Genomic DNA, 17037 nt, shown 5'->3' with positions numbered 1-17037 from the left:
ACAACATCCTCAACTCCAGGAAATGTTTCTCTTGGGGACAGTTACTGAGGTCCATCAGAAACTGCAGTGGACAATTCCTGGTGCTCTCCAAGAAGCGAAACATACCTGTACAAGTACAGGTTTTCATTCAGGGCACTCACTGCATCACTTGGGGCATTTAAGCCTCAGCATTGGGCACAGTTTGTTTCTATATCACGGCTTACAGTGTATTCCAAGAGCACTGGTTCAGAAGCAGCATCATTGATTTCTTCTAATTATAAATCCTATAGAAAGTTTTCAGCTTGCAATAGTCACAGTTTTCCTCTAAGTGGAGCCAATAAAAGTTAAGAGTTTCTCCCTGGTCATTACAACATTACTGTCATTACAACAATAAAAAGCCAGAGTAATTGAAAAGTGAATCAGGGAAACTGCCAGATTGGAGAGCAATGATAATAGAAGAAATTACTTGGGAGACCAAGCCCAATGCAAAGTCTTGTCTCTGGCTGTACCAAGCTTGAGCCCATTCTGGACAAACTCCTGCGCTGATATATATCTAACAGAGGACATGCCTCCTGCATGAATGTACTGGAGCATAGAGCAAAGCAGGAGCAATGGCCAACAAAGGCTTGCCAACAGGCCAAACACTCAGTACATGAGCCAACAAGGGTGATTTTGAACCCCATCTGAGATGGTTCCTCTTCCTAAAAGGCAAAATGATGATGGAAAAATAAAAAAATAATTTTTCCCTATATTAGCACAAAGCTTAAAAGCAAAAGCTGGAGATGTAACAACAGATGCATCTTTGTCAAGAGAACAATTATCTCCCACTAGATAGATTAACTGGTACAAGAACACCCAAAACCCCACAAGTCATTACTGTTTCCATGTTGTTAGAATTAGACGATAACCATGGTTGTGTTTGTAACCCAGGTAGCTTGAAGGAAAGCAACAGGTAGCATCACAGTAGACTCTGCAAAAGCTTGTTAGTGGGAGACGAGCAAAGCCTTCTAAGAGTGAGAGGAAAGGAGCAGCATGTGTCAACATAGGCAGTGTATGTCCCGAGGTGAGTTTTCACACCTGTAGTTCTGGAAGCAGACATGAAGGAGCAGAGGGCTGATCTGGAGCTGTTGTTCTTCCAACACAGTGAAGTAGATCCCGAAGCAGTCAATCGTCTTTTACTCTCACAAGAACAGGATGCAGGCACCATATTGGAGGTCCCTCATGCTCAGCTACCCTGCCCATGTAAAGTCTGTGAGCACTTCCAGTAAATAAGTCTTATGGAGGCTCACACATCCTTGCAGATATCCTCAAAAAAGGATGCACATAAAGAGCAGGTCTCAGAGACACTGATCTGGGTTGTGAAGCACTCACAGGGGTGAGCATCCACCTGGTGATGGGTGAACACAGGTTTTGGACAGCTTCTAGAAAGACTGTTCCCTGAAGGGGGAAAAATCCAAACCCGTAAACTACAGCAAAAAAAAAATATTGTATTGGCCTCAGAGAACTGTCCCTGAGCCAAGAGCAGGAAGAAAACTCCAACATAGGTTGAACATCACACCCTGATGAGATGGGATGGGGTAACCACATGCAGACAGGCTGCTCCTGTTGATATGAAGTGACCACTAGGATGAAATTATGGATTTAGCATATGGGTGGACTCAGGAAGATGCTGGGGCTCAAGTTGAGGTTTGAGTTTTCCCAAGGCAAAGACCCTAGAGGAATACAGGATTGGGTGGTAGGTGAGAAATCATTGCTTCTATCTCCATGGCGCTGGTGTGCAATCAGCACTGCAGGAAGCCGACCGGGAGAGCTGCAAACCCTGGGCAGCCTCAAGGCGCTCTGCAAGTCTCCACTAATAACACCTCCCAACACCACTGTAAGGCAACCATATGAATTAACCCCCATTTCCACACCTCTAGTTGCCAAGAAAAACGCTTTTTGTAATCACACTCATTGTGAAGTACACAGCTGCTCAATTTTACTTGCTCTTTTTAACATTAAAGAAAGCAGAATACAGGTGGTGAGATTTCTTCGTGTACATCAAAGCAGGCTGGAAATTTGTGACTAAATACCAGGGGGATTTGCAATACAGCTTTGAACTGTGCAACAAGGAGCCACTGGTGACAATAGTGCGCTCGCTATTTTTAGCTGGGCAGTATGAACGCTGAATCCCTGAGGAGCAAGGACAGCAGCAAAAACACCAAACCCACCACACTTGCTTTGCAGAGAACTCCTCTGGGGCAAAACCAGGCACTTTGGCTTTTGCCCCTGCTCTCCACTTTTCTGCAGATTTTCTGCACCAGGTTTTTGATTGTTGCAGGAAACAAACAAGTAAATAGAATTGTAGAAATCACTGCTTCTAAGGATAGATGGATAAATATATATGAATGTGTGCAAATCTGCCTATACACACAAATACTCATAAATCTTCCAGGGTCCAGATTTAATCAAAAGGCACTTATTTTTCTTAGTTAACCGCTTTGAGGATTAATTATTTTGCAACTGTGCAATGAGGTGTGCAGCAGTGGTCGGGGAAGACAACCTTAGATAACGCACCAAGCAGCTCAGAACTGATAAGGTTTGTCCTGTCCTTATCAGGCTGGGGGGCAAAGGAGCGGGAATTTCTTGCTGCACTGTTACCGAAATGCCGGCTATGCAATCTGATCACACGCTATCGCCACACACTCAGTTGCAGAAGCAGGCACAAGTTTGCATCGCCTTTCCTCCACTGCAGTGTTAAGCCAGAGGGGTTTGGCCCTTCTGAGGTTTCTCGAAGGTAGGTAGTTTAGAAGAGGGTGTACAAGTCCTGACACTCACTGTTTGCTGTAACCATGCCTGTGTTTTGGGCTATAAGGCCTGAGAGTTCAAGATGCTGGTCAGAGGATGATCCTCTGCAGCACAGGGGGAGACTCGGGCTGACTCACAGCATTTCCATCCTTCTTTACTGACTGCACCGATGGCTCAGAGGGACTCGTCTCCTCACCTGGCACTGCAAGTCAGCCAGTGTGAATGCCCTCTCTCTGGACCATTAGCAGATATTAATACCACAAACATTACACATATGCAAAGTTCCTCTGCTGCAAAATGTTCATTTCTACATATTCTGCTGGAATGATCTGGTTTTAATATCTGGTGTGTGTAAGAACAACATTTACCTACTGGATCTACAGCAGAAGTCAGCTAAGAGGGAAATGTTCTCTGCTTGTGCTCACCATGCAAGTACAACTGGAGAGTTAGAAGGAAAAAATGGGGCAGAGACAAGGTTGTGGCTCATGGCAAGGTGTAGGAGCTACCAAAGGAATCTCTCAGCATTTTATCTCTGTTGGGATGGCCAGGACTGACACAGGATTGCTGCAGCTCCAGGCTGGAAGATCATCCCTGGCATAGGGCTGTGTTTCTCTACTGTTCTACCAGCATTAAGTAAGCTGGCAAGAGCTCTAGCAACATCCATTTGCAACATTCACACTGTTAGTGTTAAATGAACCCAAAAGAGCAAAATTTGCAAAGTTATATTGAGGTGTTGAAACGAGGTTGAAAAAAACAGGAGTAGGGAACTGCGACATACCCACGTGCCTCTCTTCGTCTGAGCACCACGCCTGTTACCGGTGGCTGAATTTAACTCGGTCCTCTTCCCACAGTTCGACATGCAGAGGATAACACTGGAAGAGCTGAAACACATCCTCTACCATGCTTTCCGGGACCACTTAACAATGAAGGACATCGAGAACATCATTATCAATGAAGAGGAGAGTTTAAATGAAAACTCTGGCAACTGCCAAACAGAGTTTGAAGGTGAGAGAGAAAGTTTCTGTGTTTCTGTACAATTATTCTCTTTCTGCTTCATCTGTAAAACTTACTCTGATCCATGACATGCAATGGGCAAGAGTGCATGGAGTTAGAATGGAGCTTTTTTAGAGTAAGTAGCAATGACACACTTAGAGAGCTCAAGAGCTGCTGTTAGCCTTCTTCCATGTGGTCTAAGTAAAACTGATCCTGTTTCAGGCAGGAGGATGAACTAGTGGGTGCTTTGCCTTATGGCCCTCCTTCCTCTGATGGGATTCAGGCAGAGAGATGTGCGGCCCATGCTGAGGTGAGTGTCTAAGAGATTGAATTCCCCTACAGAAATACACATACCTCTCTCAGCCTACCATGGAAAGACTTTATCGGCAGTGGGTCCTGCCCCAGCAAGCTGTGATAGGCTCCACCAGTTTTCTGTTGTCTTTCCATAAGCAGAAAATGTCTTCCTGGGGTTCTGGGCTCCCAAGAAACAGCTCTTTCCCGGCTGTTGCTGGGGAGAGTCCTCTCTCTGCATTGTAAAACCAGCAGAGACAGTGCATCTGCACCCTGCTGCCCTGCACACCTCTTGGTCAGCACTGTCGGGACCACTGGTGTGGACCTGCGATATGTCACACAGGTACACTCCAGGACAGCTCATCTCAACACATGTGAGAGTGTCTGCAAGATCAAGGTCTAAGCAATCTTCAGAGGTTGCTAGAGAAAGAGAAACCTTTGCTTCGTCAGCTGTTGCTTAACACAGCGTCCTCTCAGCAGTGCCACAAGATCACTAAGCGATCAGAAACCGCGATCAGAGACAGCCTCAACTTTTGCAGTGGATTTTGCACTTTGAACAGAGCTAACGCTGGCAAGAACATTCCCCATTTTAAGCCACCTTGGGAGAAGGATTTTCTTGGCCAGAGGAACTTGTGCTGCTCCGAAGTATTGCTGGTTGGAACATCTAAACAGATACAAATCATCTCAAGTGTAGAAAAGTCCAGGGAGATACCTACAGAGAACCTCAGGGTTTGTGCATGTCACCCTGGGACAGCTAGCATGCTCCCCCTCCCCCCCCCAGCAATGCCACTTTATATAGGCCTTTTGGGGGGGGAATTCTGATACTCTGAGGGGTCAAACCACCTCTGAAAGGGCACCAGGCAGAGACACTGAAGCGTCTTTAAAACAAAGCAAAGGATAAACATATTAGTGCAATTCTCAACCTGGCTAATTAATGGGATTCAGCAGCTATACCCAGCACACTCACCCTCTGCTAAATACTGCAGAAAAGATGTAGAAGAGCACAGCTGAATTTTAAAAAGCCTGCAGGAGGGAGGCAAGAAGCAACACTCTTCGAATCAAGCCAAGCAACATTTTTTTTGTTCCTCCTGGAGAGCAGCAGGGAGGAAGAGATGCTTACTTACATGAATGGAGTTGTTAGTCCCCACTGACCTGCTGATTCACTGGAGACATGCGCCAGCTGTCACCACAGCGAGAGCCATGCAGGCTTCTTTCAGCTTCAGTACTTGGGTGAACTATCCCAGTCGCAAAAAAAAAATGGGTCCGAAAACCTAAACGCTCAGCATCTCATTTTGGAAGTCCCAGCTTCCAAAAGTACAGCAAGAACAGCTTTTCTCGTGGGATGTTGGCATTGCTGGTGCTAGGCAGAACCTAGAAGCAAAACAGACCCTTTTTTAGATGTCGTTAGAAATACACACACACACGCACAAATCCACCAGAGAATAAAGATCAACTGAACACTGTCAACAAAGACGCAAAGTTTTGCTTCAGGTCCCAGAAGAAGGGGACAGTTCTGGTCCATGGGAGCTCTGACATGAGCATTGCTCCCAGGAAAGGCAAGCTGGGAGTACGTTGCATCCCTGCAGCTCTCCAGGCTGGTCATGCCATTACCTGAATGCCCCACTTGTGCCCTTGGCGTTCCCGTTTCCCAAGCACTAAGATCCCTACAGGCCTCAGAAGCAGAAATTATAGGGTCTCATGGCACGGATCAATGGCAGTAAGGGAGAGCTGTCATAAAGGTTGGACAGCATCTCAGTCTAACTTTAAACGGCTGTACAGAAGCGTCTCCATGTAAGTCAGTCACCCTTTACTCCTTAATTAGTAGAGTGAAGGAGATACTTTTTGGGTATAATTCCTCGAGCTTATGTTAGGTGGTACCTTGGGATGAGATGAATTGCACCTTAAAAAGCACCTATTTCTTTCAACTGTAAAGGTAGCCTAAAGGGACTAGCTTAGATGCTCACATCTATATTTAATGTACATTTCATCCACCCCATTGAAGTGCCTTTAATTATGGGTAGGAATGAAGCCAAGATGAGCCCTGATGGTTTTCACTGAGATTTGGAAATGGCTCCTAAGGAAAGAGACATAGCCCATACTTTCAGTAGTACCTTGCTGAAATAGGGAATTTCCACTCACTGTCACCTCTGGATTTGTTTCTGCCGTCAAAGAGAAGCCCCAAAACCCTTCATGCCCCCCTTCTCCACACCTGGGGTTAGCTGGCTCAGCCCCACCAGGTGCTAAGCAGCATTGTACAGGTAACATCGTCATTGGTACAAATATGTGCAAATTTCTGTCATTCTCACAATTTTGCCATCTTGGCTTCTTGTCATAAGAAGGTCTTTACAACTGTGTAATATTCTTCCTATATCAACATGGATGATATACCTTATCTCTCTCTCCCACACTCATATACACACACAGAAACACACACATGCTTTAACCCAAATACAATATTCATATTATGGTCAGGGACAAGGCCAGGATTTTGTTCCGTTCACTCTGAACATTAGAGTCATTTGCAAGACGTCAGATCTAGGCTTACATTACAACTTCCCCTCCTACGCATTTCTAGGGGTTTTCATTTGCCGCCTTCTTGATGAAGAGCAAAGCAATGAAAATGCCCAACTCCTCTGTACAAGCAGCCCACACCAGCTCTGCTGATAAAGAATACAACCAGAAGGGAGGCACAGTTATGTCTTCAGCCTTTCTCTCAATTTTTATTAATGCTGAGGGCAGGAGAACGAAGTTGAGAACCCAGAAGAGAGTATGTTTTTATGAGAAGAGACACAAGAAAAGGACAACTGTTTGTAGTGACATCGTACTACCAAAAATTTATAGTAAAAAAAAAAATCATTTGTCTGGCAGTTCCCTTTATCCAAACACTCAGGACATTAAGCTCGTGGCAAACAAGAGTGCCAGCTGCTTATGGTGACCTGTGCTGTCTGCCACGAGTATTTCACCCTCAACCCTGACACTCAAATTAACTGGAAGTACAAGAGCTGCCACAGCAACCCTCCCTGTTCCCCCCAGAAAAGCACTAGGAGCATTCACTCCTCAGCTAAGGGCTTGCGAATGAAAAACTGACTTCTTAAAACAAAAATAACTCCAGTCAACCAGAGAAAGCAAATATCACTCCCCTTTGGCAGGGTTATGACAGAAGCCACTATAAATACACTGTAGCTGTTCGTGTTTGCAAGCCTTTTTCTGCAGACTGGAAGGCTCTCAGTGCTTACCCTGACCATCTCGAACACACTGTGGGCGTCGTGACCAGCCCAGCAGCTACAGCCAGTGGACCAACACACCCTGAAATGGGCTGCACCCATTAACCCCATGTCTTGGTGGAGAATTTATAGTGGTGGTAACTCTGTCTCTGCCACTAGTGACACCATGGTGAGTCCTGCTCACCAGCCTGGCCTCTGCATGTTGAGAAGATGAAGGACGACCCAGCCTCGATTTGCCTTTTCTTCTTGAGATCTCATTTATGTTGGATAGCCCGTGAGTTGCTCTCCCCCCTAAGAAGGGGCCAGGACATCTCCAGAGGAGCTTCAGGCTCTGACCATGTTCAAGGAACCAGCTCACGTGCAGACGCTGGCATGTCCCATGGGTATTAAAAACTGCTGGCAACAAAATGCAAAACAGATTGAGCATCCAGCCCTGCAACAATGCCAGCTATGGAAACCAGCAGGAAAAAGCACAGATGACATGCTCAAAGGTTATATGAATTTGGAGAAAGGAGAGAACTGAGGGTGAAAACTCACCAGTTAGCGGGGGGGAGGGCAAATGGGTCTTCGCATGTAAGAGTGCAATTCACAGGGCAGCATGTAGTTGTGTTCACGGTGAAGAAAGTTAGAAATTTCAGCTTCTTCATCTCCCTATGGATTGCAAGGGGGCAGAGGAACTGTAATACTCATCTTCTTGCTGGAGTAATTCCTGCTGAGCCCCAACCAACAGCAAGAGTTTCTCTCTGGATCTGCAACACCTCCACATTTCAGCACAGATCTTTCCCCTTTCTTCTGGAGTTCTTTGGCTATTTGGTGTACCTTCAGTTGGTAAAGAACAATAATGATTACTTACCTGGATCCTGCTGCCTTAAAGCTCTATTTTTACAGCAGACTGAAGAAATTGTTCAATTCAGGAACACTTCTGCAAGAAACACTAAACACGCTTTACTCTTTTCCTTTGAATAGGACAGTTGCCATCACAAAAAGCCTTGGCCAGTCTTCAACTGCTGCTCTCAGTCACCGTAATCAGCACCAGAGCCCCACACTGAACTGCAATGGTGACTGTGATGGCTTGTGTCACTGTTTTGTCTGCTGGCTGGAAGTGTTTTCAAAGTACAAAAATAATAGAAAACTAAAGAAAGAAATAACTAAAGCTGTGATTTAACAAGCTTTTCAAAGTGCCAGGGCATCAAGCACAAAACCAAGGAACCACAGTATTGATTCTGTGCATTATAAAAGTGAGTGAAGGAATCAAGGAGTAGAGCAACGCAAGAAAAAAGCATGTAATTTAGAAGAGCTGCCATGAGGCATATTTCATTATCTGCACAGAATATAGCAAGTCCCTTGGAGCACTGGTAGTGCAGCATTTCCCTGCCATGGGCAGTCTGACTCAAAGTGCTGCCTAACAAGGGCTTCTTGTGCCTCTGGTGCTGAGCTGGTGCTGGGGTACCGCATGGGAGCTGGGATTAGGACACAGGCACTGCTAAATCCTAAGAGGAGGTGAGGGGGGATGAAACAAGTGTTCAAAATGCAGCATCTAGTGCTCCCCACTCTCTGGGCAATGAGGTTCAAGCCTGGATCAGAAAAAGGTTGTTTTTCTATATATTCTAAAAACATTCTCCCTGACTTTTCCAAACATGGACCCTTGGAGCCTTTTCCTGGTTGCATTTTAGGTTTACTGTAATTCTGAGATTGTTGTCAAACAGCTGAAAGTCCCCCATCATCAGAAGTCCATCCATGAGGAGAAGGCAATGGGTACATCCCTTCTCAGGCCAAAACAAGACCATGCGTTACAGCCCATAGCGGCAGGGCAGAATTATCCACCCTGTGTGTGAGGATCTTCTGGCTTCCTGTGATTATCTTGGGGGACCTTCAAGGTCTTTTCAAACAGATTAATCTTCATAGTACCCCAATACCACATATTGTTCTGATATTCATAGTTAGGGAGGCTAAGAGAGAGAGACATGAGCTGGCTTTAGCAAGTCACAGCATGAATCCTCATTGATGAACTTTGGAAAAAAAATTTAAAAAGTCAAATGCTAAAAAATCCCAACTCTGTCTGCATTTTAACTGCTGCAAAATTACTCTCACCGCTTTTGATGATTATTCTGCAAGCATTCATTTGGAAAGGTTCTTAATAAGTCTGATTTTTCTTATGCACAGAAAACCTAAAGACAGTTTGGAAAAATGACTAACGTACTGTGCATAATCATGGGAACTATCACAGTGGGTTTTTAACTGTGCTCAGGGAGCACATCTTGAATCTCTGCTCATTCCCAGTTGACCTGGATGAGTCGATGGGATTCACTAAAGACCAACATTTCCAATTAAAGAACTTTAGGGAGAACTTCATAAAGAGCTTAAAAGAAATACACAGATAAACCAAAACACACCTACAAGGATTTGAAGGGTTTAAAAGCCAAGATGAGAGAGAAAGGAATTCCTGCAGTATGAGAGGGTGGTCTAATATGAAAGCTGTTTGGAAGCAATGAAAGGTAAGGTGGATTACTTGGAAATGTCCCAGCGGGGAGAGGTAAGACTTGGCTGGCACAGTGGATCTCTGAGGTGGACTAGAGGGCTAAGCCAAGCTTAATAATCAGAGGCAAAGGAGGATTTCTGAGCTCAGCTGATCCTGGTGGAAAGCAAAAACCTTACTTTGGTTGAGCATCTCATCTTTCCCATGTCTTCCCTGCAGTGCACGCCCAGAAGCAGAACAGACAGACCTGCGTACGGAAGAGCCTTATCTGTGCGTTTGCCATGGCCTTTATTATAAGCGTGATGTTGATTGCAGCCAACCAGATCCTGCGGAGCGGCATGGAGTAGCCTCTCGCCATGACACTGTGAACCAAACTGACCATGCATGCGCATGCCACCGGGTGAGCTTCCCCCGAACCGACTCTCACACGGCAAAGAGACAGAGGCAGGCAGATAAAGCACCATTCGACAAGGAGCCTGAGGCCAGCAGCGTAATGTGTCTTGTGAATCAACTACATCCTTTTGGCAGGGACATAAAAGGGCTGTCTTAATGCTTTAAAGGTTTTGTTTCCTAATGCAATAAAAAAAAATATACAGGAGTCCCGAATTGTTGCTTCAAAACAGCAATGGTAACTTGGAAGAAACTTTCATCCAGCAGCCTGTTTTGCAGTTTTAAAGAGGCACAGCCTCATGACTTATTGCAGCAGGGCTGTGTTTTAACCTAGGGGCCGACTGACTATTCTGCATAGCTCTCCGCTGGGCCCACATTCCCAGGAAGTTGATCGTAGCATTGCCACGAGCAAGTTCTGTTCGTTTTATTTCATGTACTCCAGCTTCACTTTGTTTTTCCCTTATGACCATGCCTTTGAGTTTACGGCATTAGAGGGGAGCTAGAGCATCCTTGTACAGTATTTTCAGAGTAAAAAAGAGGAGAATTTGCCAGCGTCATACAAAATTTCTATTTTTGGTTCATAAACGCCGCCTTTGACACAAGACTGTGGGGTAGCAAGAGTCCATTTGCAATTTTTTTCCAACCGTGAATCAGGGCTTGAGAAGCACCACCCATTCTCACACATGGGCATTTCTGAGATTTGTGCACAGTCTTCCAACCGACTCTGCAACCACCAGCACCAGTTTAAACTCCCTCTATTTGGTCCTATCTGCATATTCAGCAACATTTGCTTTCCAGCAGTTTTGCCCTTCTTCTATATTGGTCTTCAATAACCTTAACCTGAGATGAAAATCCTGAGGAAAGCTCAGAAAGAGCTTTCCTCCCCTCTCCTTGCCTGCGCAATTTTTATTTATTTCATTTCATATGCCCTGGTTGTAATTCACAGTGAAACCTCCGCATCAGACACCTTCTCGTGAGAGAGGTTATATTTTCGCCTACATGGTAGTGTGTGGTTTTGACCAGCCAGCTGCTCCAGTCCCTCCCTGTAGCTGTCCCACCACTGTCCCATGGGCAGGCCCCAAAGAGGGCAAGCTGAAAAGCAGACTGCAGCAAGAGAAGAAGAAATCAAACTAGAGCCTACCGCCATATGTTACATAGCATGTCAGACTTTCAGATCCTGCAAATGTTAGTTATTTTTCCTGGAAGAGACTTTAATGAGCAGCAAGGAGAAGATGGAGTGATGCAGTCTAGAGACACAACACATCCCATGGAAAGCACAAGGACTGGGTGAGCCGGGAGCCAGGATTACATTGGAAAGCATTTTTCCTTTTAAACTTGACATAAATCCTTGCATTTACCTTCAGATGAACTGTGCACCTGTATGTGACCCCAGGAGAGATCTGGTTTCCTTGCCCTCGTAAGAGAGGTTTCCCAGCCAGAGCTCATGGAGCTGGCATGGGGAGCACTCCCAGGGAGGTCCATGGAGGCACCTGGGTGTTGGAGTTGCATTGGCTTTGTGGTGCTGGCTGGGTGAGCTCCAGAAACACCAAGGAACAGCGAGATCTTGTTCCTGTAAATGTAGATGACTGTTTCCTGTATCACGAGAGGGGGCAGGATGGCTCCCCAAGGGATTGCAAACCACGAGCTTCCCTCATGCTACACAGCAGCCATCAGCTTAAGCCTGGATCCACCCCAACGACTCGTTTCAGGTCTTGCTTTGATTACAAGTTTGATCGATAACATTTAACCTGTATTTTTTAGTAGCCTGATTTGAAAATCTCCTTCTCATTATTCTGTCTCCCATCACCCCTTTAAACTCACATCACTGCTTTGGATTTTGTCTTTAGGAGTGTGTCTCTGTCGCCCACCTCCACATCGTTGCCATTTTCCTGGTGCCCGCCCTCCATCACCGAAGAAAACAGCAGCCTTTTCCAGAGCAGCCAAGTTATTTTTTTCTGCACAATTTTTTTTTCCACAAACACACACTTCTGTATTTCTGTTCTGCTGTGAGTAATAGAGGTCAACTGCAAAATATTCCGCAAAAAATTGTTATATGTCCCAGAAGATGGAGAGATTTATGTTTGCTCTAGGGCAGCAGCAGACCAAAACAACAGCGGAAAATCTTAGGCAAACTCTGAATGCAGGATTCACACTGCTGGGGAGCCAAGGCGCGCTCCCAGCACGTGCTGCGCTGGACATCGGAGATAATGAGCTTTGAGATCATTTTAAGGGAACTATCATCCACATTTTTAGTTCTCAGGGGCATGTGTAAAAGGGGCAGCAGCAGAAAAAAAGTCTAAATGTTACTTGCCAATGAGTAATACTTGTTAAGATTTTTTTTTTGACCGGGACTGTTCTGGAGTGAACATGGGCAGCAGGGGCAGATGGAGATGGAGCGGAGAGGTGGGCACCGACCTACCAGCCCCGCTCAGCAACAGAAGAAGCATGGGGCAGAGCGGTGCCTCTTCGCTAAGCCTAGAAACACAAGCTAACATAGACCAGGCATTTCTCCACATTCTTCTCACTCATCTGACAGCTAACACCAGGCACACTCCAATTATAACAGTTACCGTACGGACGAGATGATCTTTTGCATTCTCTTAAGCTTTCTGGAAGGCTCCATAATTTCTACATGCATGCTCCATAAAACCCTTTGTAAATACAGTCATTTTTCAGTATAATTCTTCACCTTGAAGCTCCATTTGTAAAACCAAACCTATAATTAATATATCAGTAAAAGCCATAGCCTGGTGTCAGCAGAGTTCATCATAAAACTCCCCACTGATTTCACTGGGTATAAGATTTGGGGGGTTTGGGGGTTTGCTTTTTCTGTAGGGAACCAAATTTATCCGTTATGAATCAGTGTCATGTCTTGCCAGAGGTCTCCTTTTCCTTCCTAGAGCAGCCTTTCTCCATCTAAAGGTGTCTTGAAGATAACCCTTCTTTAATCAGTCAGGGTCTTCTGGTAGCTAGTGGCAATGCAGGATGGATCAGGCCAAGCCACTTCATCCTTTCCTCTCCCCACAACCTTTCTACCGACACCTTCCCATCCTTCCAAGCCAGCAGCATTGGACCTGTGTCTCTTACCTACCTCCCTGGCTCCATTTATGTAACATCCATTTATCTTCTTTTTTTTTTCTTCTACACAAGAAGAAAAAAAAGGGCTTTGTGTTGCTTTTACAGACAGTAGGTAAAAATAGAGCAGTAAAATTTTGATTGGAACCTGATGGCAAAAGCTTAGGGGGAAGAAAGTAGAAGAATCAAAGAAATAAAAATAAAAAACCCCACATCCCATACTTTAAGAAAAAAAACAAAAACCACTATTTAAGTGCTAATTAACATACTTTAAAAAATACCCAGACTGCAGCAGTGCTAGGTAGAGCTGTCAGAAAAAGCACTAAACTTATGCTCTTGCCAGTTACATGAGAATTTAAGTGTCTTTTCAGCACTGCAATTCTGCATGAAAAGGATATTGCTATGGCAACCCTCGCTGTTCGTGACATGTGTGCCACCGTGTCGGAGCGACACGCAGCAATTGCAGACGCACTCCCAGCCAAACCAACGATGGACAAACAGCTCCCAGCAGCCTGGGACAGCATTTCAGCTCACAGATTTGCACATTATTAGCAAATTGTGAGCACCCCAAAGACAACTCTGTTGGCTTAGCCCCAAAAATATGTGTGCAATTAAAGAGATTGACGTGCAGGGAAGGGTTTGAGATGGACCTGATTATTTTAGCTTGAGAGAGGCATTGGTTTGGTTTGGGAGCAAGTGAAATCAACGCAGCGTGAGCACTGCTTGACACAGGCTGTCCTGTGCTTGTCAAGGACACTTTGGGCAGGTCCTTCACAGAAAGATTGATCTCTGATGGGAAGGATTTGGATCACTGCTCCTGCAAGGCAGCGGGCTGCATCATTGATAACCATTGACTTTGACTTTAACCATTAGCTTTAACTTTGAAGGCACGTTCCGATTTTCTGCTCCTGGAGAAGCCAACGAGGGAACGGCAGGCACATGGCATGCTGAAATACTTTGGAGGCCACAGAGAAGTGGATTCCAGCAAAAGCTGCTGAAGGAACATTGCTTTCCTGTCACATCCAAAGCCATACCATAAGGTCAGTCATAAAGAAAGTCACAGCTGAGGAATTACCGGGCAGGACAAGTGCACCATGGTGGTGGAGGTGGCCCTGGGGAGAAGGATCCTGCCCACGACAGGCTGTGCCACCCAAGGACTTTGTTGGGGCCTGACCCTCTCAAAGAGTCCACCACTGAGAATTTCTAATCAGAAGCAATATCAACAGTAATGTAAAGGATTAAACAGGGTGGGCAACTGGAAAAACTTGGCTTTGTTAGGAAGAATTTGGTCCTCATGCTCTTGGAGTTCATACAGGAAAAAAGAGAGTTGACAAAGAAAAAGTAATTCTTTTTCATGTTTGATGGGTACCCACAAATATGCTAGTTACTGTTAGCAGACACCCTGTCCTGGTGAAGGTGCTCACAGACCTCCCTGGACAAGGTCACCTGTGAGCAGAAGGGTGGGAGGTGGTAGGAGACCCAGCTACCTGCCCCTGCTCCCAGGTGAGCTACAGCTGACTATTTGGGTATCATCTGGTGAAATGGGGAGATTTCATAGAGGCTATTCAGTGGTTATTGGGAGCTCACGTGTTGGATAGGGTGCACTGGTAGGACTGGATGTTGGTTGCTTTACATGGGAGACTTCCAGCAACTTTGTAAAAGAAAAGATCTGTACATATATACCCACCTCTTTAAGCTAGGGCCAAGTAAATTGGTTTTTTTTTGGTCCTTCTCCCATAAGAAATAGGATAACAAGCAAGCAAATCAAGAAAAGGTAGAAAGCATTCATAAGGATGTTACTCTGGATGGCTGAAGTCTGTTTGACAGACTTGGATGAGCAAAGTACCTACTGGCAAACACTTTTTGCCATGGAAAGCATAGGAATATTCTTTCACAAAAACCCCACGCTGCATCTTTCTGCCTGCTGCAGAAGACCAAAACGTCTCCTGGGACACCCAGAGGACTGGGTGGCTGTCCGAGGTCCAGTGCTGGCTCTGCTCAAGATGACACACTGCTTTGCGAGGTGCCTGGTACAAAGAGACTCTCAGCTTTTTCCACAAAAGACTCTCTCTCCCCCGTGCCCCTCCCCCCCCCCCCCCCCCCCATTGCACACACGTGCACAGAGCAAACAGTGCTGCAAAGGGCTGTCATCGCACAAAAGCAAGAGGTGCACAGTCCCAAGTCAGACTTAGATCTGCGAGGAGAGAAGCAGTAGGAGGAATACATTAAGATCACTAAGAATGAAGTTCCCTATTTTATCCACCAGTGTAATAAATTATTTAGTTTCTGCTTTATGGATGACTATGGATTTGAAAGAAGAAAAACCAACTCTTCCAAAACGAAAATCTGATGAAGTATCTTTTTTCTTGGCTCTGAATCATGCTTACATTCCACAGATGAAGATGTACAGAACTTGCTGATTTTCAATCTATTATTTTACTGTACTGTGTTCTGACAGTGCAATTACATTTCCCTGGCATTACTTAAAACCTATTACTTTCCCAGAAATTTAATACAGAAAAAGAAAAGGCTCACAACATTTTCATCTCTCTACATTCTTGGTTGTTATCAGGACTGGATCTTGTTTTTCTCCAGTTCAAGTAGGATGTTTTAGGCAGCTCTAGGACCTGTAGAATCTTCATGAAGAGCAAGATGGACAGAAAATCAGCCAATTTCAGTTGGACGAGTACTCCACTCCTACCTCTCCAGTGGCAAAAGTCTGGAAAACTGCCTCAATTTGGCATCGTCACTAGGAAAGAATTTCAGCCCCAGAAGCGATGAGAAGACGGAGAAAGGAGAAAAAGGAAATCCTCTGTATCTAAAGATTGGTACTTGACAATTCAATGATGAAAATACTGTAGGGCTTTTTTATTTTCTGTCAAGACAGACCAAAATACTTTGTAGCCTTGAAGAGCATTACTAAATGAAATTGCCATTTTCCAATCAATTATTTTCTACAGCTGTTCATGGCCAGTCTTGCCAGCATCATGAATAAGCAGCTTCAAACACTGCTATTTTTACAACGCTTTAGGTGAGATCCATAATATGACTTTTCTTTATCAGCTGGTCTTCTGTCTTCATCAGCCAACAAGTAGACATTTGATCATCCCATTTGAAGCTGTTGAGCTTGCTCTGGTAGGTACCCCTCTGGTCTTGCCAGGTCTCAGGCACGTCTTGTCTCTCTTGTGAGCAGTCCCACTAAACCCAAACCATACAGCGCCAGGCCCCAGGGGTTGCCATTTGACAGCAGTCTTCAAATAAAGCCTCTATATTCATATTGTACCAAGCCAAGAATGGTATTACATTTCCTACCATCTCTTTCAGAGGAGCCAAAGTTGTTTCAGCTTCAAGCAGCAGCTCTTGTTTTCTCAGATTTTAATGGGGGGTGGGGGTGGGGGGGGGGTGGAGCGGAGAGAGATGAAGTTTCTCTTGGACTCAAGGGTAAATCAGAAGTAACTCATTAGAGTTAATTGGCTTAAACTGGAATAAGCCCAGAATCCAGCCTGTTGCCATTTAATCCATACTAGGATCTAAGTAATCAATGCCTCCTGATTAATCTCTAGGAAGTTCTTCAGTAATACATGCATCTCCTTTTTGTCATCATTTCATCCTTCACTGTTTTCAAGCCATTTACCATTCATTGTTAAAAGCTGACCATTTTTTGCTTGTTAACAAAAGACATGACATTTTAATTAGAGACAACAACTCACAAAGTCAGCAGCATAATGGTAAAAAAAAAAAACCACCTTTGTACAAAATACTGTAAATATTAATATAAATTAACTTGGCATGCAACTTAAATCCTATGTTATTGCAAGTTAC

At 44.9% G+C, this 17037-nt stretch overlaps 1 protein-coding gene across 4 annotated transcripts in view; it reads left to right on the top strand.

The window, feature by feature from the left end:
• The window catches only part of CALN1 (calneuron 1), a 129116-nt gene extending 112535 nt beyond the window's left edge, over window positions 1–16581 (top strand). For 2 of the 4 annotated variants that reach the window (XM_049803800.1, XM_049803799.1), the window contains exons 5-6: window positions 3618–3771; window positions 9970–16581. In XM_049803800.1, coding sequence (XP_049659757.1) covers window positions 3618–3771; window positions 9970–10097 — 282 coding nt within the window. In that variant the 3' untranslated portion in view covers window positions 10098–16581. The remainder of the gene's footprint in view (window positions 1–3617; window positions 3772–9969) is intronic. The other 2 variants (XR_007506431.1, XR_007506430.1) reach the window with 2 other exon arrangements.
• The last annotated feature ends 456 nt before the right edge of the window (window positions 16582–17037 follow it).

Source organism: Accipiter gentilis, chromosome 6 (genome assembly GCF_929443795.1).
Source record: "Accipiter gentilis chromosome 6, bAccGen1.1, whole genome shotgun sequence".
Classification (NCBI taxonomy): Eukaryota; Metazoa; Chordata; class Aves; order Accipitriformes; family Accipitridae; genus Astur; species Astur gentilis.
The sequence above is the reverse complement of the archived record's forward strand: the minus strand, read 5'-3'. Positions and strand labels throughout refer to the sequence as shown.